General features: G+C 45.6%; 1 protein-coding gene and 1 long non-coding RNA gene across 2 annotated transcripts; one reads left to right on the top strand and one right to left on the bottom strand.

Annotated features, from left to right (window-relative positions):
• Window positions 1-1416: 1416 nt before the first annotated feature.
• Window positions 1417-14817, bottom strand: C20H20orf202 (chromosome 20 C20orf202 homolog). The gene is made up of 2 exons (XM_001167776.7): window positions 14406-14817; window positions 1417-11176 (listed from the first exon to the last, which is right to left on the bottom strand). Exons 1-2 carry the CDS (start codon window positions 14538-14540, stop codon window positions 10943-10945), a joined length of 369 nt encoding a protein of 122 aa, XP_001167776.1. The 5' UTR covers window positions 14541-14817; the 3' UTR covers window positions 1417-10942.
• A 987-nt stretch (window positions 14818-15804) lies between these two features.
• LOC112206545 (uncharacterized) lies at window positions 15805-19649 on the top strand. The gene is made up of 2 exons (XR_002940972.3): window positions 15805-15899; window positions 18882-19649. It is a non-coding gene; the product is annotated as an uncharacterized LOC112206545 (long non-coding RNA).
• Window positions 19650-27756: the final 8107 nt, after the last annotated feature.

The following is a 27756-nucleotide window of genomic DNA, read 5'->3' as shown; positions in this document are numbered from 1 at the left end:
CTACTCTTTTTTCAAGGTTTTTAGCTTCCTTGCGATGGGTTCGAACATCCTCCTTTAGCTTGGAGAAGTTTCTTTTTACCGATCATCTGCAGCCTTCTTCTCTTGACTCGTCAAAGTCATTCTCCGTCCAGCTTTGTTCCATTGCTGGCGAGGAGCTGTGTTCTTTTGGAGGAGAAGAGGCGCTCTGATTTTTAGAATTTTCAGCTTTTCTGCTCTGGTTTCTCCCCATCTTTGTGGTTTTATCTACCTTTGGTCTTTAATGATGGTGACGTACAGGTGGGGTTTTGGTGTGGATGTCCTTTCTGTTTGTTAGTTTTCCTTCTAACAGTCAGGACCCTCAGCTGCAGGTCTGTTGGAGTTTGCTGGAGGTCCACTCCAGACCCTGTTTGCCTGGGTATCACCAGCGGAGGCTGCAGAACAGCAAATGTTGCTGCCTAATCCTTCCTCTGGAAGCTTCAGCTCAGAGGGGCACCCGGTCTTACGAGGTGTCAGTTGCCCCCATACTGGGGGGGTGCCTCCCAGTTAGGCTACTGGGCAGTCAGGGACTCACTTGAGGAGGCAATCTGTCCGTTCTCAGATCTCAAACTCCGTGCTGGGAGAACCACTATTCTCTTTAAAGTTGTCAGACAAGGATGTTTAAGTCTGCAGAAGTTTCTGCTGCCTTTTGTTCAGCTGTGCCCTGCCCCTAGAGGTGGAGTCTACAGAGGCAGGCAGGCCTCCTTGAGCTGCAGTGGGCTCCACTCAGTTCAAGCTTCCTGGCCGCTTTGTTTACCTACTCAAGCCTCAGCAATGGCAGACGCCCCTCCCCCAGCCTCGCTGCCACCTTGCAGTTTGATCTCAGACTGTTGTGCTAGCAGTGAGCGAGGCTCCATGGGTGTGGGACCCTCGGAGCCAGCCGCGGGATATAATCTCCCAGTGTGCAGTTTGCTAAGGCCGTTGGAAAGGCACAGTATTAGGGTGGGAGTGTCCCAATTTTCCAGGTGCTGTCTGTCACGGCTTCCTTTTGCTAGGAAAGGGAATTCTCCAACCCCTTGTGCTTCCCAGGTGAGGCAATGCCCCGCCCTGCTCCATGGGCTGCACCCACTTGTCTGGCAAGCCCCAGTGAGATGAACCCAGTACCTCAGTTGGAAATGCAGAAATCACCCGTCTTTTGCATCGCTCACGCTGGGAGCTGCAGACTGGAGCTGTTCCTATTCAGCCATCTTGGTGCCACTGTATTAGAAGAGTGAATCTTCTGAGTGATTGACAAGGTGAAGGAAGTCACGTGATTACAGGATAGGGAGCTCTGCCCTTCCCTTTTAGGTAGTCAAAGCAGAGAGAGAAGGCAGCATAAGTCAGCGTTTTCTTCTCTGCACTAAGAAAGATCAAAGACTTTAAGACTTTTACTATTTATTCTACTGCTATCTACTATGAACTTCAAAGAGGAACCAGGAGTGTGGGAGAAGCATGAAAGTGGACAAGGAGCGTGGCCATTGAAGCACAGCACCACAGGGAGGGGTTTAGGCCTCCGGATGACTGTGGGCCGGCCTGGATAATATCCAGCCTTCCACAAGCAGCAGGTGAAGCAGAGTGTTCCCTGACTCCTCCAAGGAAAGGAGACTCCCTTTCACGGTCTGCTAAGTAACGGGTGCCTTCCCAGACACTGGCGTTACCACTTGACCAAGGAGCCCTCAAGCGGCCCTTAAGCGGGCATGACAGAAGGCTCACCTCTTGCCTTCTAGGTCACTTCTCACAATGTCCCTTCAGCACCTGACCCTATACCCACTGGTTATTCCTAGGTTATATTAGTAATGCAGCAAAGAGTAATATTAAAAGCTAATGATTAATAATGTTTATAATAATGATTGGTAATTGTTCATGATCATCTCTATGTCTAATTTGTATTATGACTACTCTTATTCTGACTATTTTCTTTATTATACTGAAATAGTTTGTGCCTTCAGTCTCTTGCCTCGGCACCTAGGTAATCCTCCGCCCACAACCAGCGGGTTTCCCTTTTAAAGCCTTTTAAGCCTTCCTGCTGTTCTTAGAATAACACTCAAACTTCCTCCTAACAACTACAGGGCCCTACATGGTCTCCCCCTTACTTGTAATTCTGGCTTCATTTCACGTGGGTGGATTTACCTTAACAATTAGGAATCTTCAGTTTCAGGACCCTCACTTGCAAGGCCTCCTCCAAAGCCCTGGGAGAAGCACAGCAGTATTTTCCTATGGGTGTGTGTTTTTGTTAAGTTTTCGAAAATAAGATATTTTACCATAATCTTTGAAGATGGATGTCTCTTTCCACTTTAACTCTCTGTCTGTCACTGTGTGGGTGGCAATGGAGTAGCTGAGGGGTGTGGCTGACGCAGAGCTGAGTTACATGTACATTTAATACAGGTTCAGAGGGATCAATTTATGTGGTTGACAGTCACTTCGATCTATTGTCAAGTCATTGCTATCTATCTTAGTTAGGAATGGCTTCCAGGAACACATCTGCGCCCACCATGCTGACTCATCCTGCACTGTGACATGAAGGTACAGGGCCATAAATCGTTTTAATGCATAGCATCAGGAGTACATATGTATTGGATAAGAAACAAAATTTGAAACATACAGAGTCAGAAACTAGTCTATCGAGAATTCTTCCAATCATCAGACATATTAAACTATAAGCAGAGGATTTAATTCTCATCAAAGCCCAGTTAAAGCAGAAGTTCTTTCCTGTCTATCTGTCTACCTGAAATCTATCTGACAACACAACATGTGCAATTATAAATGCACTGCACATTTTTTCTTCATTTCTAATAGGAATTGCGCAAACTAGAAGATATCAGAGTCTCGTGTTCATAGAGCACAAACATGCGGCAGTGCTGTAAACAGCTAGTACATCCATGTGTGAAGCTGCATGTTTATGATCTCCTTGTATTGGCTCATGTCTTCTTTGGCCATCTCTGCCTTCGCGATGTCAGGTGTTTACAGATGAACTAGCCTGCAGATCATAACAAAAGTAGTGATTCATTAAGAGAAATAGATACATTTCAAACCAAAGTGTCAGGGAAACAGGAGCATAGGAGAGCCAGGGTTACACGTATACATTAAAATGCCAAGGATAACTTTCCTTAAATCAACAAAGCGCTAAATTTTGTCATGCTGTTAGTCCACCAGCATGTAGACATATCTTAGCCTTTACATAGATAAGTCCCCTCTGTAAGAAAAACTTAGAGATGAGGTATTTCTCCTCTTGCTTTCTGAGGATGCCCTGCTCTGTAACCGAGTAGCTTTCACTAAAACTACTTCTTCTCAGTGCCCTCTGCGACTCTCCTTGAATTCCTTCCCATGTGAGATCCAAGAACCCTCTCTTGGGGTCTGGATCAAGACCCCCTTTTCTGGCAACAAAAGTAATTAATAGACTTAGATTGTTTGATAATCTAAGTAATTAAAAGGAGTGAATCATATAAATACATTGGGAAAGTTTTAATTTCTCAATTATTTAACATGAAACACTGACATACAGGAAGAAAATGTAAAACTCCTAATACACCCCTACAATAGGGACAGCAACAATAAATTGGCTAATGTACCATCCACTCAAATACCATTTAAAATTAGTCACTTTACAAGAAGGCTTACAGCTTATATATAAGAGGAACATAGAGGCTTCCCCAAAATTGACAATAATCCTAAAAATATACATGGCATTTTTACAACGTTTAAATTGTTTAAAGTACCCACACAAAAAAATTAATCTTGTAGAGGAGAGACTGAATTATTTCCACAGTCTCTTTGAAGAAAATAAAATAATAAAATTGTTATCATGACTAGATGATCAAAGAAGTTACAGAAAAAAATGTAGAGAAAAATTATTATAGAGCCGTATCATGCAGTTAATATTGTGCTACTTTTCTAGATTTTATGTTTTGTGATTTTTGCCAGCTAAAGTTTATTTCATCTCTCATTATAAAAGAAAAAACTCTTTCTAGCCTAATTCTGTATTTCTGACTTTGAATTCTTTCTCTTAGGGTATATGATTGATACCCTAAATCGTATAAACTTCAGGCCCCACAAATCTGGACTTGCTCCATCCTGTTCCCCTGGCTTCCTGGGTTCCAGCCATATTAGATACCCTCTGTGCCCATTGCTTGGGAAAGTGCTGCACACAGGAGTGCCAGAAACATATTGTAAATGAATGAATGAATGACTCAAAAACTGGAATGCTGGACTATTAACTACACAAAAACATAAATTTTGTCTGTTTTATTTGTTGCGACATTCCCACATCCAGAACAGTGCCTGACACACAGCAGGTGCACATTAAGTATTTTTTAAAATGAATCCAAGCCTGGTCAACTGCAGACAATGTTTCTTTCCATTCTCTCCAGTTATTCCCAGTTTGTTACAAAGCACTTTCCAACATCCTCTCCACAGCTCTGAGAGGTGTCATTTTTACTTTAGAGTTAAGTGAAGGATCAGACAAGGAGGCCCCAGATCACTCTGTCAACTGCAGACAATGTTTCTTTCCATTCTCTCCAGTTATTCCCAGTTTGTTACAAAGCACTTTCCAACATCCTCTCCACAGCTCTGAGAGGTGTCATTTTTACTTTAGAGTTAAGGATAAGTGAAGGATCAGAGAAGGAGGCCCCAGATCACTCTGTCAACTGCAGACAATGTTTCTTTCCATTCTCTCCAGTTATTCCCAGTTTGTTACAAAGCACTTTCCAACATCATCTCCACAGCTCTGAGAGGTGTCATTTTTACTTTAGAGTTAAGGATAAGTGAAGGATCAGAGAAGGAGGCCCCAGATCACTCTGTCAACGGCAGAGCTAAAGTTCAAACGCAGATCTCTGGGGCCAGAAAGCCTCTCGGTCCATGGCCCTCCCAGTAAGATGCGCCACAACGGGAAAGCTGAGAGTGAGCCAGTCCTGCAACCCGGAACGGGCTGATTCATGGAAGAATTGCTCTGTATGGACACTAGGTGGCGCCCACACACAGCCTAATTACCCTAGTCCTCGATGGCGCGCGTACGAAATCTAAACACGTTTGTCAGCAGCCCAACTTTGAACCTTCAGTTTCATCTGTTTGCAACTGTCCTGCTTTTGCTTCCTTGGGTCACAGTTTTCTCCGCTGTCGAATGGAAATATTAACACGTACTCACTGGTCAGGTCTGTTACAATGCCTGTGCGTTGTAGGTGTTCAACAAACATAAGTTCTTCTTCTGACAGCGACCAAGGTAATCTGCAGCTATGTGAGATTCTTCTTAGCCCTGCACATTGGCCAGAGAATGCTTTCCAGAAGGAATGAGAGGGAAATTCCCTCTCCGCGTCCTAATCCTTATATGTTACCGTATATGGAAAGAAAGGCAGGTGAAAGTCTTTAGAGATGTGATTAAGTTAAGAATCTTGACATGCGGAGATTATCCTGGGTTATCCAGGTGGGCCCTAAATGCAATCATGTGATTCCTTATAAGAGGTAGACAGAGGGAGATTTAACACTCACAGAGCAAAAGGCTATGAGAAGACAGAGACAGAAACTGAAGTTATGCAACCTAAGTCAAGGACTGCCAGCAGCCACGAGAAACTGGAAGAGGCAAGGAAGGAATTCTCTCTTAGAGTCAGCAGGGAGTACAGTCTGGCCAACACCTTGATTTTGATCCAGTGAAACTGACCTCAGCCCAGTGAAACAGGAGCTGTCCCCATGACCTGGGGAGGGTTTGGGCAAAACAAAGCAGGGTGGCAGAGACAGGAGAGAACTGGGCCTCAAGATATGCTGGGAGCAGGGATGGATGTGCATTACTGGGATCACCAGATTCTGTGTCTGCCTACTTACTGGAGAGATAACAGAGGTGTTGTCCTAGAGTTGACTTCACACACATTAGAGACTGTCTTGCCCCAGACCCTGCCAGAAGGAGGGAGCAGGGATCCTATGAGCCTGACATCACTGCTTCCTCTCTTCATGGCACCCCTCCCCGACTGTGGCTGATCAGAAGAGCAACATCATATCATAGTAAGAGCCCTGCTTAGACAGAAGATAGGCCTGAGATTCAATGCCACTGCTGCCATTTACTCATTGTGCTTTTTGGGGGGGCAACTTAGCTCCACTAAACTTCAGTTCCTTCATCCATAAAGTGGAGATTTAATATCACCCTTGCAGAGATGTTGAGTGTGTTCAGTGCACTAAGATCTTTACAGCGCCGTGTGTGGTGCTGGTATTTAGGGCAGAAGATTGATAATGATAATGAATAGCTTACATGACACATAGTTGTTGTTAGATGACAAGCACGGTTGTGTTTTCCATGTATTAACTCATCTATTCCTCACAAAAACCCCAGGAGATAGGCAATACTATTATCCCCATTCTACAGATGATAAAATCAAGGCATAGAGAGTTTAATGACTTGCCCAAGGGCACACAATCAGTATATTGTAGAGCTGGGATTTGGACACAGGCAGTGAGGCTCCAGGCTGTACTTACGATCACTAAACTATCCTGACTTTAAAAATGGTAGCTGTTAGCCAGGCGCAGTGGCTCAGGCCTGTAATCCCAGCACTTTGGGAGGCCAAGGCAGGCGGATCACCTGCAGTCAGGAATTCGAAACCAGTCTGACCAACATGGAGAAACCGCGTCTCTACTAAAAATACAAAATCAGCTGGGCGTGGTGGCGCACGCCTGTAATCCCAGCTACCTGGGAGGCAGAGGCAGGAGAATCGCTTAAACACGGGAGGTGGAGGTTGCGGTGAGCTGAGATCATGCCATTGCACAGCAGCCTGAGCAACAACAGCGAAACTCCATCTCAAAAAAAAAAAGGTAGCTGTCCATTGTGGCACTATTTACAATAGCAAAGACATGGAACCAACCCAAATGCACATCAATGGATAAAGAAAATGTGGTACATATACACAGTGGAGTGCTATGCAACCATAAAATCGAATGAGATCATGTTCTTTGCAGGGACATGGATGAAGCTAGAAGCCATCATCCTCAGCAAACTAACACAGGAACAGAAAACCAAACACTGCATGTTCTCATTCATAACTGGGAGTTGAACAATGAGAACACATGGACACAGGGGAGGGGAACAACATACACCAGAGCCAGTCAGGGGTGGGGGGCAAGGGGAGGGAGAGTATTAGGACAAATAACGAATGCACGCAGGGCTTAAAACCGAGATGACGGGTTGATAGGTGCAGTACACCACCATGGCACATGTATACATATGTAACAAACCTACACGTTCTGTACTTGTATCCCAGAACTTAAAGTAAAATAAAATAAAATGGTAGCTGTCATTATTAATAATAATTGCTAAGATTTACTGAGCACTGCTTATGTTCCAGGAACATGTTGACTCATTGCATTTGCTCAGTAGTCCTATGAGGTAATTTCTGTTATTATCCCCACTTTATAGAAGAACAAACTGAAGCACAGAAAAGTTATGCTATATGCCCAAGGTTAGAGAGCTGATAAGATGCAGATCTGGTATTCAAACCTAGGCAGCCTGATGTCAAAGTCCTCCCTTTTAATTACCTATGTATGATGATCATGATGATGACGATGATAATGAAGAGGAAGAGGAGAAAGAGGGAGAAGAGACGGAAGAAGAAGGAGGAGAAGTGGAAGACAAAAGTAAACCTTCTTTATACCAATAACCTATGATATGTCCAGGTGTCAAAAGTTAAGCTGACCAATCAGATTCCCTCTCTATAAACTGCGACTTAAAGAAATAGCAGGAGAGTAAAATCTTTAGCAGTGGGAGTGGACCTGAAAAGATGCAGAAAGACTGGAAAGTAAAGCCCAACCCTTGACACAATGCTGTGAGGAAGCCCAGCCACCTGGAGGGTCATGTATAGGCATTCCATCTTACAGCCTCAGCTGAGGCCAGCATCACCTGCCAGAGGGCAACAAATAAGCCTTTGAGATAAAGCGAGCTGCAGCCACCACCTGACTGCAATCATTGGAGAGACCCAAAGCCAAGAACCGCTCAGCTGAGCCCAGAACTATGGGAAACATAATTTACAACAATAATAAATGGCTGTTGCAATAATAAAGGGATTGCTGTGTTTAAGTTTGGAGGCAGTTTGTTACACATCAATATACACCACAACACATGGGCTCTGTAAGGTGTCACAGCTGACCCAGGACTGGAAGCTGGCTCTCATGTAAAGGTGTGAGAGATTAGATCATTTCTAATCAGTCACAGTGTAAGTAAGCCCTGCCTTGCCTGCCCTGACCCACTCTAGGTTTCACATGTTGAACTGTTCTTGCTCCTAAATTTTTAGCTTCTGACCTCATGAATCCTTTTTCCATCTCTGTCCCCTCCTCTCCTCATCCTGGATGCTAGGCTTAGGTGTGCAGTCCTGTTTTTGCTGCCTTAGCAGAGAAAACCCTGGATTTTCCTGAGACCATGATCCACATGCTCCCTCTGGTGCTCACTGTCCTGCATGGCCATGATTTCCAACCCAGACCTCTAGGACCAACGCTGAAGACGTAATTTCCATCCCAACTCCTTGTCCAGCATCTGGGCTCAGCTTTGGGTTTCTCTGACCTAGGATCAGGAAGTCAACGTTGGTTCCAAATGTAGGGTCTTGGAGAACAACAAATATCCCACCAGAAGGGCAGGTTCTGGAGCTCTAGGTCTATCTTCCCAGATTGGAGATGGAGGGGTTAGCAGGGGTTTTTGGTCTTTGGGCCCAAATGTGGAAATCAGGGAGAGGCAGAGGGTGCTAGTGATTAGCATCGGGCATGGGAGAGCAATGTCATTTCTACTTTGCATGGCCAGGCAGATGTCTCTCAAGATAATAGTGGCTAATCAGCTTGTCCATTTGTAATAGTCATAGTTTCACAAATCAGAACATAACCATGCAGCAATAATAAGGTGCCATTCATTAGCCTTTCCAGTGTAACCAAGAATGGTTACAGTGGCAATTGGTAATAATAGCAAAAAGCTGTGTCAGTCTGGGACAGGTAGGAGACAGAAACCACACCAGTTATTTTAACACAGAAAATTTAACATAAAGAATTGCTAACTAGGTATAAAATTGTTAACTGGGTGACTGAAAGGTTATAAAAAGAACTTTCTAAGGTAGGAATTGCAGCAAGCATCTGCCATTTCCAGGGCTGAGGGAACAAAGAAAAGAGGCAGAAACTATCAAACTTTAAAACTTAGAGGAGGAATTCCCTGGAGCTTAAATTCAGCTATCTGAGAAAGGAACTCAGCTCAGCTGGGGCTGGTGTCTCTGAGCTCAGGAAAGGGCCAGGTAGGTAAGGCAGGGACCCACACTTCAGGGGAGGAGGGACTGGCATCTGAAGCTGATGTCTCTGAGCTCCTGGAAGGGGCCCCAGGAGTCTGGAACCTGGATCCTGGAGAAGTCTGGTGCTTCATGAAGGAATTGCTGCCTGTTGTGAAGAAACATTGCTGGGAGATGCTCACAGGAACAGGAAGCCCACAGGGAAACGAGAAGGAGCAAGCCCCTTTTCTCTCCTCTAGACTTGTAGTCTAACTCCACGCTGTATATTGGCAAAGCCTAAGAAACTCTAACAGGGAGCAGCTGGTAACACCAAAAGGTGCTTTGCAGGGACCCAGCTCCAGCATCACAGAGCAGGTATCATTTATATTATCAAATACAAAAACCACAGGTTGATCTGACTACACACATTATACTTATAATGCACCCCGTCCACTCTGCCTCTACATGGAATCGATTTACTTTTTCAAAGCCATAAAGACAATGTTCTAGCAACATACAGGTAGATTTTCAAAAACAAAAAGGCCTACCAATCATCAGACCCTCTTAACACCATGACTTTTTTATTTTCACCTTTTCCGTTTTAGTCTTTCTTATAGGCAGATATAATTTTTCAGTTATGACTGCAGCACCCCACACAACTGAGTGTCTCTGCTGTATCACAAGCCTGGTTTCCTGCTGTTACGGAGGTGGTTGTCACAAACCCTCATTGAATGAAATGCCATTTTCATATTGATTTCTCCTCTTTGATTCTTTGAACATCTGGATCATATTCCTCAAGACCATTCTAGCTGCAAATGAGGGAAACTGCTCAAATCAGCTTAACCAAAAACAAATTGATGTGTGTGGCTGTGTTGGGGGGTGAAATTGACTGGCTTCGGTCCCTGGAAAGAATGCAGGAGTAACTCACAAAACTAGGACCTAAAACCAGGGACCAAAAAGAGCCAGCGCTCTTCCTCTCTGTCCATCTGTTGTGTGGCCCTCTCTCTACTTCTCTTTGGAGATTAGCCTCTTTCCTTCCTACTGCAGACAGGTCTTCTTTACCTGGTAGGAACATGGCCACCAGCAGCCTCAGCCTAAGTGTAATAGAAAGAGCTTCCAGGTAGCAATCTCAGGGAAGGTCGGTGATTAGCTCTGTTGGTTCACATGACCATCCATTGGGCCAATCATCTTTTTAGGGCCACCATGAATAATTATATCATTGGCCAGGCCTGGTAATATACCCATGCCTATGGCCAGGGTGGTTACAGGGCCTAATATGTTATCAGATGAAGGGGAATGGGAAGGCTTCCTGGGAAGACAGAAAACAGCCACTAAGTCACTACACAGGGGTTGGAATTTTCACCATGGCAACACTTGGTAGCCATTACTGCACATCTAGTTCTTTGTTTTAACAATTGCCTTGTGAAAAATTCCCAAGGATGGGGTTACTGCCATGGTGCTTGCCACAGCACTAGAGCACGTTTGTGTTTTCAGTCGAAAAGTGTGTTCACATCCAGTACCTTATGTGTGCCTCACCAAGAAATCCCAAGTGACAGAAAAGGAACCAGAGACACAGAGAAGCTGAGTGACAGATCCAGGGATGCACAGCAGATGAGGGCAGAAATGAACCCAGAGCCCTGGCTTTCTGACTCCCATTCCAACACTCTGCCCCTGAAATATCACAGTGAAAGGTTAGACTAATGGGGAGAGTGTTAAAGCCCAGTGTCATCTCCGTCCAGTTAAGGGAGAGAGCTTCGTCTGCTGTCTTCCCCTCGGAGGAGCTGGGCCAGACCCCTTGAGCAAACCGGCTGGCAGCCCCTGCCTTCGGAGCCCGCTCGAGCTCTGATGGGGGATGTCCCTCCGCTGGACCTGGCGTCCTCCCAGTGGGCGCTGTCCGCACGCAGCTCCTCCAGGACACTGTGAAGATGCCTCAGTGTGAGCAGGAGACTCTGATCTTGAATCTGCATCTCAGACTAGGAGAGAGAAGGAGCCTGTGAGGGGATGCGTGGAGCCCTGGATGTTTCCCCATCAAGCCCCTTCCCTCGCTGTCTCATCAGAGACCAGCCCACTTGTGATTCGCACAGCCTCACAGAAGCCGTATCCACCAATGCCTCAGTTTCTTGCTCTGCAAAGCAGAAAGCGAATTGCTTACTTTTCAAGGCTTTCATGAGGACTGAATGAATTTGCCCATGGGAAAATCCTTTCAAGGGGTCAGCGAGGTCAAAACTACTTTGGTTACAAATACTAAGACGTTATTTTCCTTTTTTTGCTTTCATTTTCTTATGAGCATACCATGGAGTTTTCCAGAAGCTAATGACATGTAATATCTCAACAGGTTGAATGCAGGAGCAGCTATGAGAATCCAGCTGTGTTCTATTAAGACAGACATTAAAGCAATTTGCAACAATGTAAAATGGGGCTACTCTTCCCACTAAATATTTGCTTTGAAAAATATAGTTATTTTGAATAAGTAATGTTTTATTAACATATTATGAATTTGTTATTATTTTAGAATGCATTAGTAAATATATTAAAAATGTCTCAGCTTTGGCTTCTAATTCAGTCAGTATTGTTATATATAACTCCCATAAACAAAAGCTTTTTGGTGGCCTTAATAATTTTTTTGGGCATAAAGAGTTCCTAAGACCCAAAAGTTTGAGAACTGCTGCATCAGAACTCTCCTGTCACCTTCAGCCGTCTCCATGCTTTCTCCCATTTTTTTCCTGAGAATTTTTTCCCATACATTTTCTCTCTTTTTCTTTCTGTTTATTTATTTATTTATTTATTTATTTTTGAGGTGGGGTCTCACTGTGTTGCCCAGGCTGGAGTGCAGTGGTGCAATAACGGCTCACTGCAGCCTCGAGCTCCTGGGTTCAACTGATCCTCCCACCTCAGCCTCCCGAGTAGCTGGGACTCCAGGTGCACACCACCAAGCCCGGCTACTTTTTGTGTTTTTTGTAGAGGCAATGTCTTGCCATGTTGCCCAGGCTGGTCTCAGACTCCTGGGCTCACGCGATCCTCTCAACTCAGCTCCCAAAGTTCGCTTTCTCTTTAAAAATGTTAAAATTCTATTTTCTGACTAAGTAATTCTTAACACACGATAGAAAATTTAAAAGCTACAAAAGGACATATATTTAAAGGTCTCTCCCACCCACCTCACTTTATCCCTCAACTCAAGCGTCCTTCTCCAGAGGCAGCCACTGCAAATGCTTCTGTTTTTCCTTCCAAAGCTGGTCGGGGCAACACATGGTTAGATATACAGATTCTCAGCCTCTCTCTTTCTCTGTCTCTCTTTGCAAGAGATACTTATGAACATTATTTCCCCACTAAAAATAGTGTTTTCATTTTTGTGACAAGCTGATTACAAGTAAGAAGACCAAGTCTGCATCCTCTACTCAAGCATGAGTAACACTGCCAAGAGAATATGTAGCTAGAAAGAGAGATGTGAGGCCAGGCCCAGTGGCTCACACCTGTAATCCCAGCACTTTGAGAGGCCGAGGTGGGCAGATTGCCTGAGGTCAGGAGTTCAAGACCAGCCTGGCCAACATGGTGAAACCCGGTCTCTACTAAAAATACAAAAAAATTAGCCAGCCGTGGTGGCATGCGCCTGTAATCCCAGCTACTGGGGAGGCCGAGGCAGGGGAATCACTTGAACCCAGGAGGCGGAGGTTGTAGTGAGCCGAGATCGTGCCACTACACTCCAGCCTGGGCGACAGAGTGAGGCTTCATCTCAAAAAAAAAAAAAAAGGAAAGACGTGAAGCAAAGGTGTCGTTGGCCTCCCTCAGAACACTGGGACGACTCAGGCTGCAGAGCGAGTGCTCCTGGGCCCATTTTTTCCTAATTCCTCAGAAAACATTCACTCTGTGTTTTCTCGATTTTAGGGTTTTCCTCCTGCACATATTTCTGGGTATGCGCCTGCAAGACCACAGTGGGGTTCCCAGCACGGAGGTGGTGATGAGGCATCCAGGCACCCACAGTTTCAGGGAGCATAAGGAAGACAGCTGCCCAGTGCTGGGTGCCTGCTGACTGTGGGAAGCTGCAGTCCCTGCTGCTGGAATCCCCTGGTCCCATGACAAACCCTACTGGGTCAGCCCTTCCTCTGGGGTGATGACAGGGTTGGGTCCCAGCTGGCCTGTTGCCTGGCAACCCAGAAAGGTCATTTTTGGACAATCCTGTCTGTCTCTCCCCAGGATGAGAGGTGTGTATATTGAGAAACAAACCTCTTCTGAGGTTCCCTGAGCTGCCTCCTCTCTCCTGGCTGGTGTCCCCACACGCTTGGGGGCACCCCTCTTTTTTCGGACTTGGAGAAAATACCATAATGAAAGGCATAAGCCTGGCTTCCTGAGCAGCAACCACAGGACCAAGTAACATAACATCAGGTCAGGAGAGTTAGTGCTCCATGGGGGAGGCCCTTGCCAATGGGAAATGAGAGACAGGAACGAGCTGGGCAGATGAATTTCCTCTCGTTCTCTCTCCCCCAATGTGCAGTTCCTCCTTCAACCCCTGCAGAGCATCTCAGCTGCTGAGACACCCACCGGGCCTCCTTAAGGCACCTTCTGAAGCCGTAGGCTGCTTGGTAATACAATGTCTGGCGTAATTGCCTGGCATAGCATTGGCCTCTGCTGCCACACCCTATGTTCCTCCCTATCACCACCCTTGGCTTGTACTTCCAAATAAAGTGCTAGCTTCTCAATCCTTGTCCAAGCCTCTGCTTTCTAGGGGACCCAGGCTAAGACATTGGGTGTACGCATGTCCATCTGGGTCAGGGTTATAATAGCCAACACCACGGTGCCAAGTATTCATTAAGAGGATTACAAGCATCTCTTCAGTGAATCATTACAATACCCCATACGATATTGGTACTATTGTTATTTCCATTTTGTGATAAGGAAACTGAGGCTCAAAGAGATAAAGCCCCTGCTAGAGCCACACAGAGGACTCAGCACACACGGAGGACTCAGTGTCATTCTAAAACCAGTCTGGCCAGCACCATGCCCAGCACCTCCCATGTAGGCCACGACCTACTTATCCCTGAACCTGAGATCACAATTGTGCATTGTGTGGTAGGTCCCAGAGGGGAGACTGCAGGGTCCATACTGTAGCCTGCAGCCTCTGCCCCAGGGGGGACCCGGGAAGGAAAACCAGAGATCTTTGGAAAATATGTAGTCGGGGCATCAAGGAAAAGAAATGCAAAACCTTACCAGCTCCTTTCTCAGCCACTCCAAGGTCTGCCCAAGACTCGGGCTGGGCTCTTCTGCTGTTTTCATCTCAGTGTTCTTGGGAGTGACCTTGACACTGACCTGGTTCTGGGCCCGAGGGATCTTTGACTTGTACATTCCCCCAACTCTTTCAGACTGGCAGCAGGTTCTGGCCAAATCACTGAAGATGGAGTTAATGAGAGCAGGAAGTAGCTCACATTGAAAAATGTAACCTGGCTTTTTTTTTTTTTTTTTTAAAGGGCTTTAGTGCTCTGAACAGAACAAGGAGGAAGGGAGGGAGACCATTATGGGTCCAAGTACCTTGGTGCCTGCTGTTCCAGAAGCCAAGAATATGTGATGCCAACAGGATCACAGAGAATGCAAAGCTTTAAATGGCAACAATATGGTTATTATGAAAATAGGCACTCTTTTCTAAGGGTTTGCTTTGTGCTTTACATATAAAGTATGTATATGTCTCATTTGGCATATACCTCCACGGGTGTCCCAAGTCCCTGTCCTCATTTACTTATCTATAGAGTCTAGATAAAGGAAATGTTCACTTTCCAAGTTCCCTTGTTTCTGGAATCCCCATGTGACCCATTTCCGGCAAATGAGATCAAAGCAGCAATTTGCTGTTAGGCTTCCAGAAAAACTTTTACCTTCCTAACAAAAGGGAAAATGTCACTGCTGCTTCCCTTTTACTCCTACTTTCTCCCTTTTCCTTCTGCCTTGAATGTGGATGTGATGTCTGGAGCTATGGTAACTGTCTTGCGACCATAAGACAAAGCCCAAGAAAATCACAGAGCCATTAGAAATCATTGCACCCCTGACTCAGCAACAGCATCTATATGAGAAAACAGACCTGATTTCTAATGGAACACTCTGCTACTTGCAGGCAAACACAGTCCTGACACACCATTTATTCTTCCCATTGTTATAGGAAAGGGGTCCCGACCCAGACCCCAAGGGAGGGTTCTTGGATCTCATGCAAGAAAGAATTCAGGGGGAGTCCATACAGTAAAATGAAAGCAAGTTTATTAGGAAAGTAAAGGAATAAAAGAATGGCTACTCCATAGATAAAGCAGCCTTGAGGGCTGCTGGTTGCCCATTTTTATGGTTATTTTTTGATGATCTGCTAAACAAGGGGTGGATTATTCATGTCTCCCCTTTTTAGACCATATAGGGTAACTTCCTGATGTTGTCATCACATCTGTAACCTGTCACGGCGCTGGTGGGAGTGTAGCAGTGAGGATGACCAGAGGTCACTCTTGTGGCCATCTTGGTTTTGGTGAGATTTAGCCACTTTCTTTACTGCAACTGTTTTATCAGCAAGGTCTTTATGACCTGTATCTTGTGTTGATCTCATCCTGTGACTTAGAATGCCTTAACCATCTGGGAATGCAGCCCAGTGGGGCTCATCCTCATTTTACCCAGCCCCTATTCAAGATGGAGTTACTCTGGTTCAAATGCCACTGACATCATCCCACTGTGAAGCAGGTATTCAATTCTCTCTTTCGCTAAACACTTATTGAATGTCTACTGTGTGCCAAGTTCTGCTCTAGACACTGGGATTATCAACCAAAATCAGAGAAACAAAGGCCCTGCTTTCCTGGAGCTGACATCCTAGTAGTTATTGGAAACAAACAATCAAATTAATGCTATGATGAAAATACGTAGAATCTATTCTCACATAGGTCTTTTAAAATATAAATTTATTGGGCAGGTGTGATGGCTTACGCCTGTAATACCAGCACTTTGGGAGGCCGAGGTGGGCGGATCACCTGAGGCCAGGAGTTCGAGACCAGCCTGGCTAAACATGGTGAAACCCCGTCTCTACTAAAAATACAAAAATCAGCCGGGTGTGGTTGTGGGCGCCTGTAATCCCAGCTACTCAGGAGGCTGGAGCAGGAGAATTTCTTGAACCCAGGAGGCGGAGGTTGCAGTGAACTGAGACTGCAAATGTATATATATAAATTTATTCTATTCACATGCACTAGAAACTCCAAACCAAGAATTAGCATAGTGACCCCAGATAAAGATGTGAAATGACTGGCAAAGCAAACTCAGCCCAGTTTAGGGAAACTTGCCCTCAATCTGGCTACACAAAATATCCTCAGATAGAGCTCCCCTGAAGATGAACTCATATAAGAACACACAAGGAAGCCATTCACCATAAATGAGAGTCAACAGACACCATTCACCCCCTTCCCCCAAGAACTTCAGATGAAGATAATTAAAAGTATTTTGAGGCCAGGTATGGTGGCTCACACCTGTAATCCGAACATTTTGAGAGGCCAATGCAGGAGGACTGCTTGAGGCCAGGAGTTTGAGACCAGCCCGGGCAACATAGCAAGACCCCTTATCTAAACAAAATAAAATACAATAATTAGCCAGGTGTGGTGGCACGTGCCTGTAGTACCAGCTTCTCAGGAGGCTGAGTCAGAAGGATTGCTTGAGCCCAAGAGGTCGAGGCCATAGTGAGCTTTGATTGCACCACTGCACTCCACCCTGTCTCAAAAGAAAAGTATTTTGAAAAGAAGAGGCATACAAGAAGGAATCAAAATCATACAAAAAAAGAGACACTTTTTTCTTTTTCTTTTTTTGAGAAGGAGTTTCACTCTTGTCACCCAGGCTGGAGTGCAATGGTGCAATCTCGGCTCACTGCAGCCTCTGCCTCCCAGGTTCAAGCAATTCTCCTGCCTCAGCCTCTCAAGTAGCTGGAACTATAGGCACCTGCCACCACATCCAATTAATTTTTGTATTTTTAGTAGAAACGGGGTGTCACCATGTTGGCCAGGCTGATCTCAAACTCCTGACCTCAAGTGATCCACCTGCCTCAGCCTCCCAAAGTGCTGGGATTGCAGGCATGAGCCACTGTGCCCGGCCAAAAGAGACACTTTTTAACAGGCAGATTTGAAAAAGAATGCAATAGAATTTATAGAACTTAAAATTACAGTAAGTGTTTATAAGTTAAAGAGAAAAGAGTGTATATTTATTGTAGCACCAGAAGACAGAGCTAGTGAGGTAGGAGATCAGCAAGACTTGTTCTCTGAGCACTGGTTACAATCCCAGTCACAACTCCACTGATCAAAACAGGATCTGTTCAAACAGGATGCCATGAAGTAGGCAGCCAAAACCAACTAAAATCGAGATGGCAATGAAAGCAACCTCTAGTTGCCCTCATTCCTCACGGAATGTTAATTATAATTCATTAGGATGCTAAAAGACACTCCCACCGGTACCACGACAGTTCACAAATGCCATGACAATGCCTGAAACTTACCTTACATGGTTTAAAAGGGGAGGAACCCCCAGTCTGGGGAATACCCCACCTCTTTTCTTGAAAATTTGTGAATAATCTACCCTTTATTTAGCATATAATAAAAAGTAGCTATTAATATAGTCAGCCGGCAATCCACAAAGGCTACTGTGCCGATGGGGTAGCCCTGCTCTGTCTATGGAGCAGTCATTTCCTGTACTCTGTTGCTCTAATAAACTTGCTTCGCTTTCACTTTACTTTGTTGGCTCACTCTTGAATTCTTTCCTTTATGAAGCCAAGAACCTTCCCTGACTGAGCCCCAATTTTAGGGTTCACCTGCATCACTGCAGCGGTAGCTGTGCATCACTACCTTTGTCCTATACAGTGGGTATAGGACAAAGGGAAGCAGACTGGGATTCAGTAGGAGGAAGGTGTTGTTTAGAATTTTTCCAAGCAGTGGGTGCTCAGTCAATGGAGGGCAGAAGCATAGCCCAGATGATCAAAGAGACTGGAGTAGGGGCTCTACTGGCTTGGAGATGGGACCTGGAGTTCCTTCCAAGTATAAGACTGACGAGGCAGGAAAAGGGATACTGTCATAAGGAGCCAGGATATCTGGGTTCTAACTCCAGCTCTGCCAAACTGTCTGTGTGAACTTGGGCCTCGTCTTTTCCCTCTTAGGCATAATGAGGCTCAAAATAGTTACTAAATCGAGTTGTAAGGAATGTCACATTTCTTATATCCTGGCGTTTACAGCTTGAGAATCGTTCTGACTGCCACATGCAGACAAAATCTTATGTGCTATTTCTCGTAGTTCAGCTGTCACTTTTCAGAACCCAAGAGAATCAGAGAAACTCCTTTCTGCCACATTTATACCCCTTCTGAACACAAGGGGCCAGAGATGATTCCTTCAAACAGGCCACCAGGCTTTATGTCACATGCCCTGTAATCATGGGACAACTGCCTGGAGCCGAGATGAGTGCCCCAGCCCAAAGCAGCCATCTACAGACTGGACAGGAGAGTGATCATTGGCTCATGGGTGACTGGTTTTTGAGCAGTTGCATTTTGGGTGGTGACCAGATGATCCAATCAGATCTTCCCTCAGACATGTTGAATTTGCCACAGATTGGGAGGTTGGATTATCACTAGAACACTGTGTACCAAACGTCTCTAAAACTCCATACTTTCAAACAACAATCATTTATTATTGCTCATGTTTGCAGATCTGCAGCTCTGAGTCTGCTCCACAGATCTCCTGTCCTTCTCCTGGAATCACAGGGCTGCTGGGGCACATTCTCTTGGCAAAGGAGAAGAGAGCAAGTGGAACCATGGGAAGCCTCTTGAGGCTTAGCTCAGAACTGTCACACTGTTGCTTTTGCCATGTGCCATTGGGCAAAGTTAGTCACATGGCCAAGCCCAAAGCTAAGGGGCAAGTATGTATGCTCCACTACAAAGAGATCCTGGCAAGTGTGTGGACTTATGGAGGGATGATGAAGTGAGACTCACAATTCTGTGCCGGAAGATAGCACTGCGTGGAAGTGGGGCCACAGGCCTGGAGGTGCCCAGAGGGAAGGTGGCAAGTGGAGACCGTGAGGTGGCAAGAGCAGGAGGCCGGAAGTATTGTTGGCTCGGTATCAGACAGATGTCATTGTGGCAGTCGGAGGAGACACACAAAGAACTAGAGAGAAAGTGATCTCAGGATGAGACTTGAAGGATGATTTAGAACAACCAGCATTATTGATCTCCTACTCCAGACCAGGCACCACACTAAGTCCTTGACATGCATAACCTCATTTCATCTTTAAAACCTGATGACTGCAATTCCAAAACTGTGCACTGAGGCACCCTGAGGCACTATAGAAAACTCACAGAGGCACTGAAACGTATCTAAAATTTTGAGGGAAAAGCAATGACATCTGTCAGATACTATGCCAACAACTATTATTATGTCGCTTGAAGCTAACTACCTAATAAACAACTGCTACACCTTCTAGGGGGCCTGGTGCACTGTGAAAAATTGCTAAGATGCTAAGGGTGTCATGAATTGAGAAAGTTTGGGGACCTCTGCCTATGAGGTTGGTACCATCATTATCTGCATTTTGTAGACGACTACACATAGATCCTATTATTCACAACTTATTACGGATGTGAAAACTGAGGCTCAGAGAGGCGTGGATTTCCCTAGGATCACTTCAGCCAATAAGTGACAGAACTAGATTTAGGACCCATCCTCCCTCACCTTCGTGGGGAGGGTCTTGCCTGTTGTCTTGAACTGGTGGAGACTCAAGCAGGGGCTCAGGCTAGGCCTAGGGTGTTCTCTGCCCTGGACAGTAGTGGTGCTGACAGGAGCAGAACTTGGCAGTTAGAGTCTGGCGCTCTGTCTTTGGCTTCCAGCGCTGACACCTAATTACCCTGGAAAGCCATTTCTTGTGGTTAACTTGTTTTGATGCATTTTCATTTATTTTTAATCCCACTCTTAGGATTCTGGCTCAGAGCACATTTTACTTCATGGGCTCAGAAAGGCTTGGCACATGAAGATGACGGGAGGTGGAGCCAGGAGGCCTGTAAAGGGAAAGAACTTAAACCCCTGAGTAGGGAAAAATGTCACTAGCAAATACGAAAGCCAGAATGGCCAGCCATTCTTCACCCATGGGCAGCCAATACTACTATGGATTCCCCGTGCCAGACTCTGCAATGCATGCTTTGAACACAGTGGTGAGCGAGAAAGACCTCACGCTTGACTTCTCAGGGCTTGTGGCCCGCAAGTAAGAGGGTCCATTCGCAATCAGCTGGTCCAAAATCTTACTTTATACCACAAGCCTGGTGCATATATATATATGTGGCAAGTGGGCTCATGTATTTTATATATATAAATTTTATACATATAAATTATATATATATAAATATATATAATATACATATATGGGAAGCAGGCTCATGTATTTTATATAAATATAATTTTATATAAAAGTGTATACAATTTGGCCAGGCATGGTGGCTTACACCTGTAATCCCAGCACTTTGGGAGACTGAGGCAGGTGGATTGCTTGAGCCCAGGAGTTCGAGACCAGCCTGGGCTATATGGTGAAACCCCGCCTCTACTAAAAACACAAAAAATAACCAGGTATGATGGTGCGTGCCTGTAATTCCAGCTACTCAGAAGGCTGAGGCAGGAGAATTGCTTGAACCCAGGAAGCGGAGGTTGCAGTGAGCCAAGATCAAGCCACTGCACCTCACACTGGGCAACAGTCTCAAAAGAAATAAACATATATATAAAATTTTATATAAGTATAAAATTATAAAATACATAAATGAGGCTAGTCAGTGGCTATGACAAAAATTGCTGGCTGTCCCTCAATATCCCTTCTCTCTTTCACATATGGCAAAAGACTGCATTTTTCAGACTCATTTGCAGGTAAGTGTGCCATGTGATTAAATCCTGGTCAATAGGATACAAATGGAAGTGATGAGTTCAATTTCTAGGTTAAGGTTCAATGTCTTCCCTTAAGAAGAAGGAAGAAGGTGCCTCCTACTTCCCCACATCCTCCTTCTGCTGATGCAATGTAGTGACAAGGGCTGGAGCTGGAACAGCAAGGTGCAAGATGACAGAGCAACAATGCAGAAGGAGCCCGGGTCTCTTGTGGTTGGTGAACCAGCATGTCAGCCTGAGCTGCCAAGTAGACTTTTCCATGAGAGAGAAATAAGTTCTGTTTTATTGAAAGCACAATTATTTTGAGTGTCTTTTTTAACAATATAGCAGCAGAGCTAGAGCAAGCCAAGTCCCCTAATTTCCCCTTCCAAGCCTTTTCCATAATCCCCCCACCTGTGTATTTAAGTGTTTTACCCTCTTTCAAGTGTTTTCTTTCTCATGACCATATCTGCTCCTTACAATAGCTCTCTGTGAAGTCCATAGGAGAGAGAGGAGTTCTGTGACCCTCACTATGCAGACAGGGAAAACAAGATGCAAGCGTGGTAGGTAATCTGCCCTGAGACACGAGGGTGGAGTTATTCCCATTCCGCAGATGGGGCAAGTGGGCTCGGAGATGACATTTAGCTCTGCCTTTGTGTCCAACTCCTAGTCCAGGGCTCTTCCCATCCTTTTGGGCTGCCTCCCCTCCTATTCTGGGCACCTGAGCCCTCATCCCCTTTGTAAAATAGAAATGAGGTGGAGGTCTAGAAGAGAGAAGTGTCTGCACTGTTAGAGCCCCCGAACCCTTCAACCTGCCTTTCCTACCACACAAGCACATGCAGTCACTCTAACCAGAGGGGTCATGGGGACAGAGCACCAGTTGGCTCAGGGGGCCCATTACCATCTCTCTGCAGCTCCTTACCCCCTTTCAGCAGGCTCTTCCTTTAGCCTAGACAAGCAAGGCCAGTAATCCAATCATTTGTCTTCTGCCTGTGCCCTGTACTGTGTCCTTTTGGGTCCTGAACACACGCGCCCTGTACTCTGTGTCTTCCAGCAAATGCTGTGGGCCCCACTCGTATTCCCTCAGCACTCACCTTCTCCATGTGTGCCTATGGCTTCCTACTGAAAGCAGGGCTCACTCTGCTTAAGGAACGTGCTTGACATGTGCAGAGGACAGGCTAGAAGTGCAGGAATAGCCCCCAACAATGACAAACAGGTGCTGGCGGATAAATAGTGAGAGCTCTGTGGCCTCAGATCTCAGGTGGAACAGTACTCAGTCCAATGGGACTGAGCCCCAGTTGCTCATGGCAATCAGGGGCTCACTAATGCACCTGTAGTGTATTGGATGCACTTCCTTCTTGCTCTCACTTCCCATTCCTCTGCTGTGCTTCCTGGGATGACTTTCCAAATAAACCACTTGCACTCAAATTCTTGTCTTGGGCCTACATCTGAGGGAACTCAACTCACAACACATATGCTATGGTTTGAATGTTAGTGTCCCTTCCAAAACCCATGTTGAAACCTAATCCACAATGCAACAGTATTAAGAAGTGTGGTCTTTCGGAGGCAATTCATGAGGGCTCTGACCTCATGAATGGAATTAGCACCCATATAAAAAGGCACCAGGCTGAAGGGAGCACTTTCTTGCCTTTCTGCCTTCTGCTATGTGAGGACACAGCAATGAGGCACCATCTGGGAAACAAAGCAGCCTTTATCAGATGCCAATGTTGGTGTCTTGATTGTGGATGTTCCAGCCTCCAAATTTCTGTTCTTTTTTTTTTTTTGAGACAAGGTCTCTGTCACCCAGGCTGGAGTATAGTGGTGTGATCACAGCTCGCTACAGCCTCAAAAGCCTGGGTTCAAGAGATCCTTCCTCCTTAGCCTCCCAAGTAGCTGGGACTATAGGTGTACATCATTATGCCTGGCTTATTTATTTATTTATTTGTAGAGATGGGGTCTCTCTATGTTTCCCAGGCTGTATCAAATTCCTAGGTTCAAGCAGTCCTCCTGCCCTGGCCTCCCAAAGCAATGGGATTACAGGAACGAGCCACTGCACCTAGCCACGTTCTTTATAATTACCCGGTCTCGGGTATTTTGTTATAGCAGCAAAAAGGGACGAAAACAGTGTCCTATCCATACGTGCCTTGTACACATGAGCACTCTGCACCCCTTTCCGCACATATCTATCCTGTGCATATCTATCCAGGAGTGTTCCGGACATGAGTATTCTCACCCTCTGCTCTGCACCTGTGTCCTATACACACCTGTCTCATGCTGGTGTATCTAGGACACCATCCTGCAATCTTCTGTTGTATAGAGGGCAGCCCTTGACCCTGGCGAGATGGTAGAGACTCTGGTGAAGCAGAATAGGACAGACAGAAGAGCATCCCTTGGCCTCAACTAGCCTTGGGTGTGACTCTGAGGCAGGTAGCCTGATTGATCTGAGCCCGTTTCCTCCCATGGTGATTAAACTCCAGGTTACTGATCTGTCAGAGTGCAGAGGGACCAGTTGCAGGGATCGCCACACAGAAGGTGCACCATCAAACAACCTCCATCACAGTGGCTCCTCCTTTCTCCCTGGGCCTGCCCTCTCCCAGGGGAGTGGCTTGGAATCTACCTAACCCAGCACCCCCAGTGTGCTAGGCCCTGTGCTGGCACATGGATGAGAGACAATAAGAACTCTGCCCTCAAGGAGCTGCTAGGTAGGGGCACTCACTCTTGTAGAAGCTAGGAATATGGATCTTGATTTCTGTTTTTCCTCGCCTCCCCCCTTACTCTTTCCACAGCAGAGAGAGAACACAACACTCAAAATTTTTATTCCCCAAGGCTGGGAGATCCATACAGACCAGGTGGAAAGGGAGGCAGAATGCCAGCCAGGCCGGCTGAAGATTTGTGTGCATGTGAGTGTGAATGTGGACACTCCTTCCAGGGCCTGGAACATGACCACCAATTAATTTCTTGAAATCCCTGAACCATGTCCCATTGCCACGATATCAGGGCCACTCCATGAAAGTATTAGAGCTCCAGGAAAATCAGATGAGCCAGGCTGGTGCCAGGGGTAAATATGACACAAGTAAACAAACCCAAACACCAGATCCCAGCCAGATTCTGAGAAAGGTGAAAATGGAGTGGGGTATGGGTGATTAGGCATGGGGCTGATCAGCCCCAGGACTTTAGGTCTATCTGAGGTCCCTAAATCAACCTGGAAGTCAGGGGCCCTTGGGTCTGATTGGAATTTTGCTTCCTTAGTGTAGCGGTAAGATAATCTCCTTTCTCCTTGGCACTCAAATTTCCCAAATGTGAAAATGGAGATGATAGTAACAGCCTCTCAAGACTTTTGTGAGTGCTTTGAAAATTATGATGAAAGCCAGCAGAGTGGTTACGAGCACTGGGCTGAGGTCTGGTTCTGAATCCCCAAACCATGAGACAACAGTTGTGTAACTTTGGACACAGAGTTATTAGCTATTCTGTGCCTTGATTTCCTCATCTTAAAATGGGGGCAATAATAGTATCCACATGATCAGGTGGTTAAGATGATTGAGTGAGTTAATATTTGTAAAAACATGTGCCTCGCCTATGGGAAGGGTTATGTAAGTGTTTGTCAAATAAAATGAACACACAAATAATTTGCTACTATTACGTCATCTCTGGGCTTAAGCGTTGTTTCCTTTTCCAGGAACTTTTCATTGCTCCACTCACTCCCTTCACCTAGAAAAACCTCAGTCTCCCTTGGGTTATTACTTGTTTCATATCATCCTCCTGGACATACTACAGGCTGGCTTCAGAGATTTCTTACCTGGAACACAAGGGCTCAGATTGCATCTGTATTTCTCAGTCTTCAGCTATTCATATACCTATTCAGTTTTTGCCTACTGATTCTACTGTTTTTTTTTTTTTTTTTTTTTTTTTTTTGAGACTGAGTTTTGCTCTTGTCACCCAGGCTGGAGTACAATGGCACGATCTTGGCTCACTGCAACCTCCGCCTCCCGGGTTCAAACAGTTCTCCTGCCACAGCCACCTGAGTAGCTGGGACTACAGGTGCACGCCACCACACCCAGCTAATTTTTGTATTTTTAGCAGAGACAGGGTTTCACCATGTTGGCCAGGCTGGTCTCAAACTCCTGACCTTGGGTGATCCACCTGCCTTGGCCTCCCAAAGTGCTGGGATTACAGGGGTGAGCCACTGCACCCAGCCTGATTCTACTTTGATTGACATAGTTCTTCTGAGTGACAGAAAATCCCAAGTAATAGTAGCTTATACAAAATAGATGTTTGTTTCTCTCATCCACAAAAGTATGAGGAACTATCCCATTCTGGTGTTTCCATCTAGTCATCTGCAATCTAGGTTCCTTCAATTTTGCTGCTCTTCCAACCTAATAGGCTTCCACTTCATGGTCCAAGATGGTTGCTCAAGTTCCAGCCATCGGTTTTGCATCCTGGCAGCAAGAAGGACAAAAAGAGAGTAGGAGGGCACATTCCTTTCCTTTCAGGAGACTTAATGCATTTTCCCCACACTACCTCCTCTCATATCCTAATGGCTTACCATCCACTTGGCCATACCTAGCTGTAAGGAAAGCTGGGAAATGAAATCCTTCTGGTGCACTGTACCCACTATTGATCAAAGCTTCTATTACGGTGGAAGAAAGAGTGAGTGAATACTGGAGGAAACCAGCAGACTTTATTGCATCAACTTCATATAGACTCATTTTTCTGCCCTTACTCTAGTCAATATCACCCATGATATCTTTGGTTTCATGAGTTAGTTATATATTTCCTTTTTTTTTTTTTTTTGAGACGGAGTCTCGCTCTGTCACCCAGGCTGGAGTGCAGTGGCGCCATCTCGGCTCACTGCAAGCTCTGCCTCCCGGGTTCACGCCATTCTCAGGCCTCAGCCTCCCGAGTAGCTGGGACTACAGGCGCCCGCCACCATGCCCGGCTAATTTTTTCTGCATTTTTAGTAGAGATGGGGTTTCACCATGTTAGCCAGGATGGTCTTGATCTCCTGACCTCGTGATCTGCCAGCCTTGACCTCCCAAAGTGCTGGGATTGCAGGCGTGAGCCACCGCGCCCAGCCGCTAGTTATATATTTTCTAAAACAATTTAAAATAAACAGTCATTGAAATGAATACACACATATAGATATGTGTGTATATAGATACAGAGATAAATGTAGTATAGCTGATGGGGGAGTGTTACTCTAGTTGTCCCCAATGACACATGCCTCCTGGTATTCATATCCTTATATAGACCCCTCCCCTTGAATCCAGGCTGGCCCATGACCTGCACTAAGCACTAGCATGCAGCAGAAGCAATGCCAGGCCAGTTCCAAGCCTCAGTTTTAAGATGATCCAGCAGCTTTTTCTTTTGTGCTCTGGGGAAAGTTGCCTGCCAGGTAAGAACTCTGACTACCTTGAGACCACTATTATGTAAGGAAGCCTACGCTAGCTACATGGAGAGATCATGTAGGAGAGAATGAAAAAACCCAGCTGACAGTGAGAACCAAGCCCATAGACACACAGTCAAGTCTACGCCAGCTCCCAGCTGTTTGTGCCACCCCAGCTGACACCATACAGACAAGAGCTGAGCTATCTCAGCTGAGAGCAGCCCAAACTGCAAAACTGTGAGAAAATAAATAATAATTTTCTCTTAAGCTGCTGTTTTGGGGTGGTTTGTTATGCAGTGATAGATAATCAAAACATCTTTATTTACTTAACACCTAAAATTATGTTATATACCACTACCTTTTGGAGTATTGCAGACTAAGTGTTTCTCCTAATGTTCCTATAGGAAGTCCTCATTCTGTCTCACAGATCACACATCTCCACAGATACATAATTACAGCTATCTGATTGAGGACTTTCTGTGTGCCAACATGACCATGATAATCTCCCACATGGTCTGTTTTTCTCTCTTGTCCCCTTGCACCTGGGAGTAGCCAGAGGGAGAATGTTTTCACAGTGCAGATCTACTCACATCACTCCCTTGCTTATCACCCACTGCCATGTCCACAAGGGAGTCTTCTTAGGTTCAATACACACTCGGGCTCAGCAGCTGACCATAAGCCACACTTGGCATTGACCTACTCTGAAGGACACAGCTCAGGAACTTCCACTTGCTAGCCCAGCACGCAATGCTCTTCTTGGCAGGAATCTTTGCCTCTTCCGGCAGAGCGGCACCACTCAGATGCCAGATGAAATCCCCATCAGGTGGGTGCAGGAACGATCCTGGCTTAAAAGTTTCATGTCCCACAGGAGCCAATGCCTTTGGACCTGTCCAGTTACATGAATCACTATATTTAGGACACCAAAAGTATGATTTCCCACCAGATATTTATAGTTCCCTCCAGCCCAGATGCAAGTTATCTCTCAGGGGTGTTTAAAAGCATCATCAACAACAACTTATATATATTTTTTAGAACAGTTTTAGATTTACAGCAAAAATGGGAAGACGATACAGAGAGTTCCCATATATCGCTGTCTTAGTCTGTTTAGTGTTGCTATAAAAGAATACCTAGGCAGAGCACTGCGGCTCATGCCTGTAATTCCAGCACTTTGGGAGACTGAGGAGGAAAATTGCTTGAGCCCAGGAGCTCAAGACCAGCCTGGACAACATAGTGAGACCCTGTCTCTACCAAAAAAAGAAAAAAATTAGCCCGGCTTGGTTGTGCACACCTAGTCCCAGCTACTCAG

This window comes from Pan troglodytes, chromosome 21 (assembly GCF_028858775.2).
Source record: "Pan troglodytes isolate AG18354 chromosome 21, NHGRI_mPanTro3-v2.0_pri, whole genome shotgun sequence".
Taxonomy (NCBI): domain Eukaryota; kingdom Metazoa; phylum Chordata; class Mammalia; order Primates; family Hominidae; genus Pan; species Pan troglodytes.
This window is presented reverse-complemented; position numbering and strand designations above follow the sequence as displayed.

Excerpts from the sequence above, each read along its gene's own strand:
- C20H20orf202 (XM_001167776.7), bottom strand. The coding sequence starts at position 14,540 with ATGTACAAGTCAAAGATCCCTCGGGCCCAGAACCAGGTCAGTGTCAAG. Across the intron at positions 11,177-14,405 it reads AGTGGCTGAGAAAGGAGCTG|TCTGAGATGCAGATTCAAGA; the intron begins GTAAGGTTTTGC and ends TCTCTCTCCTAG.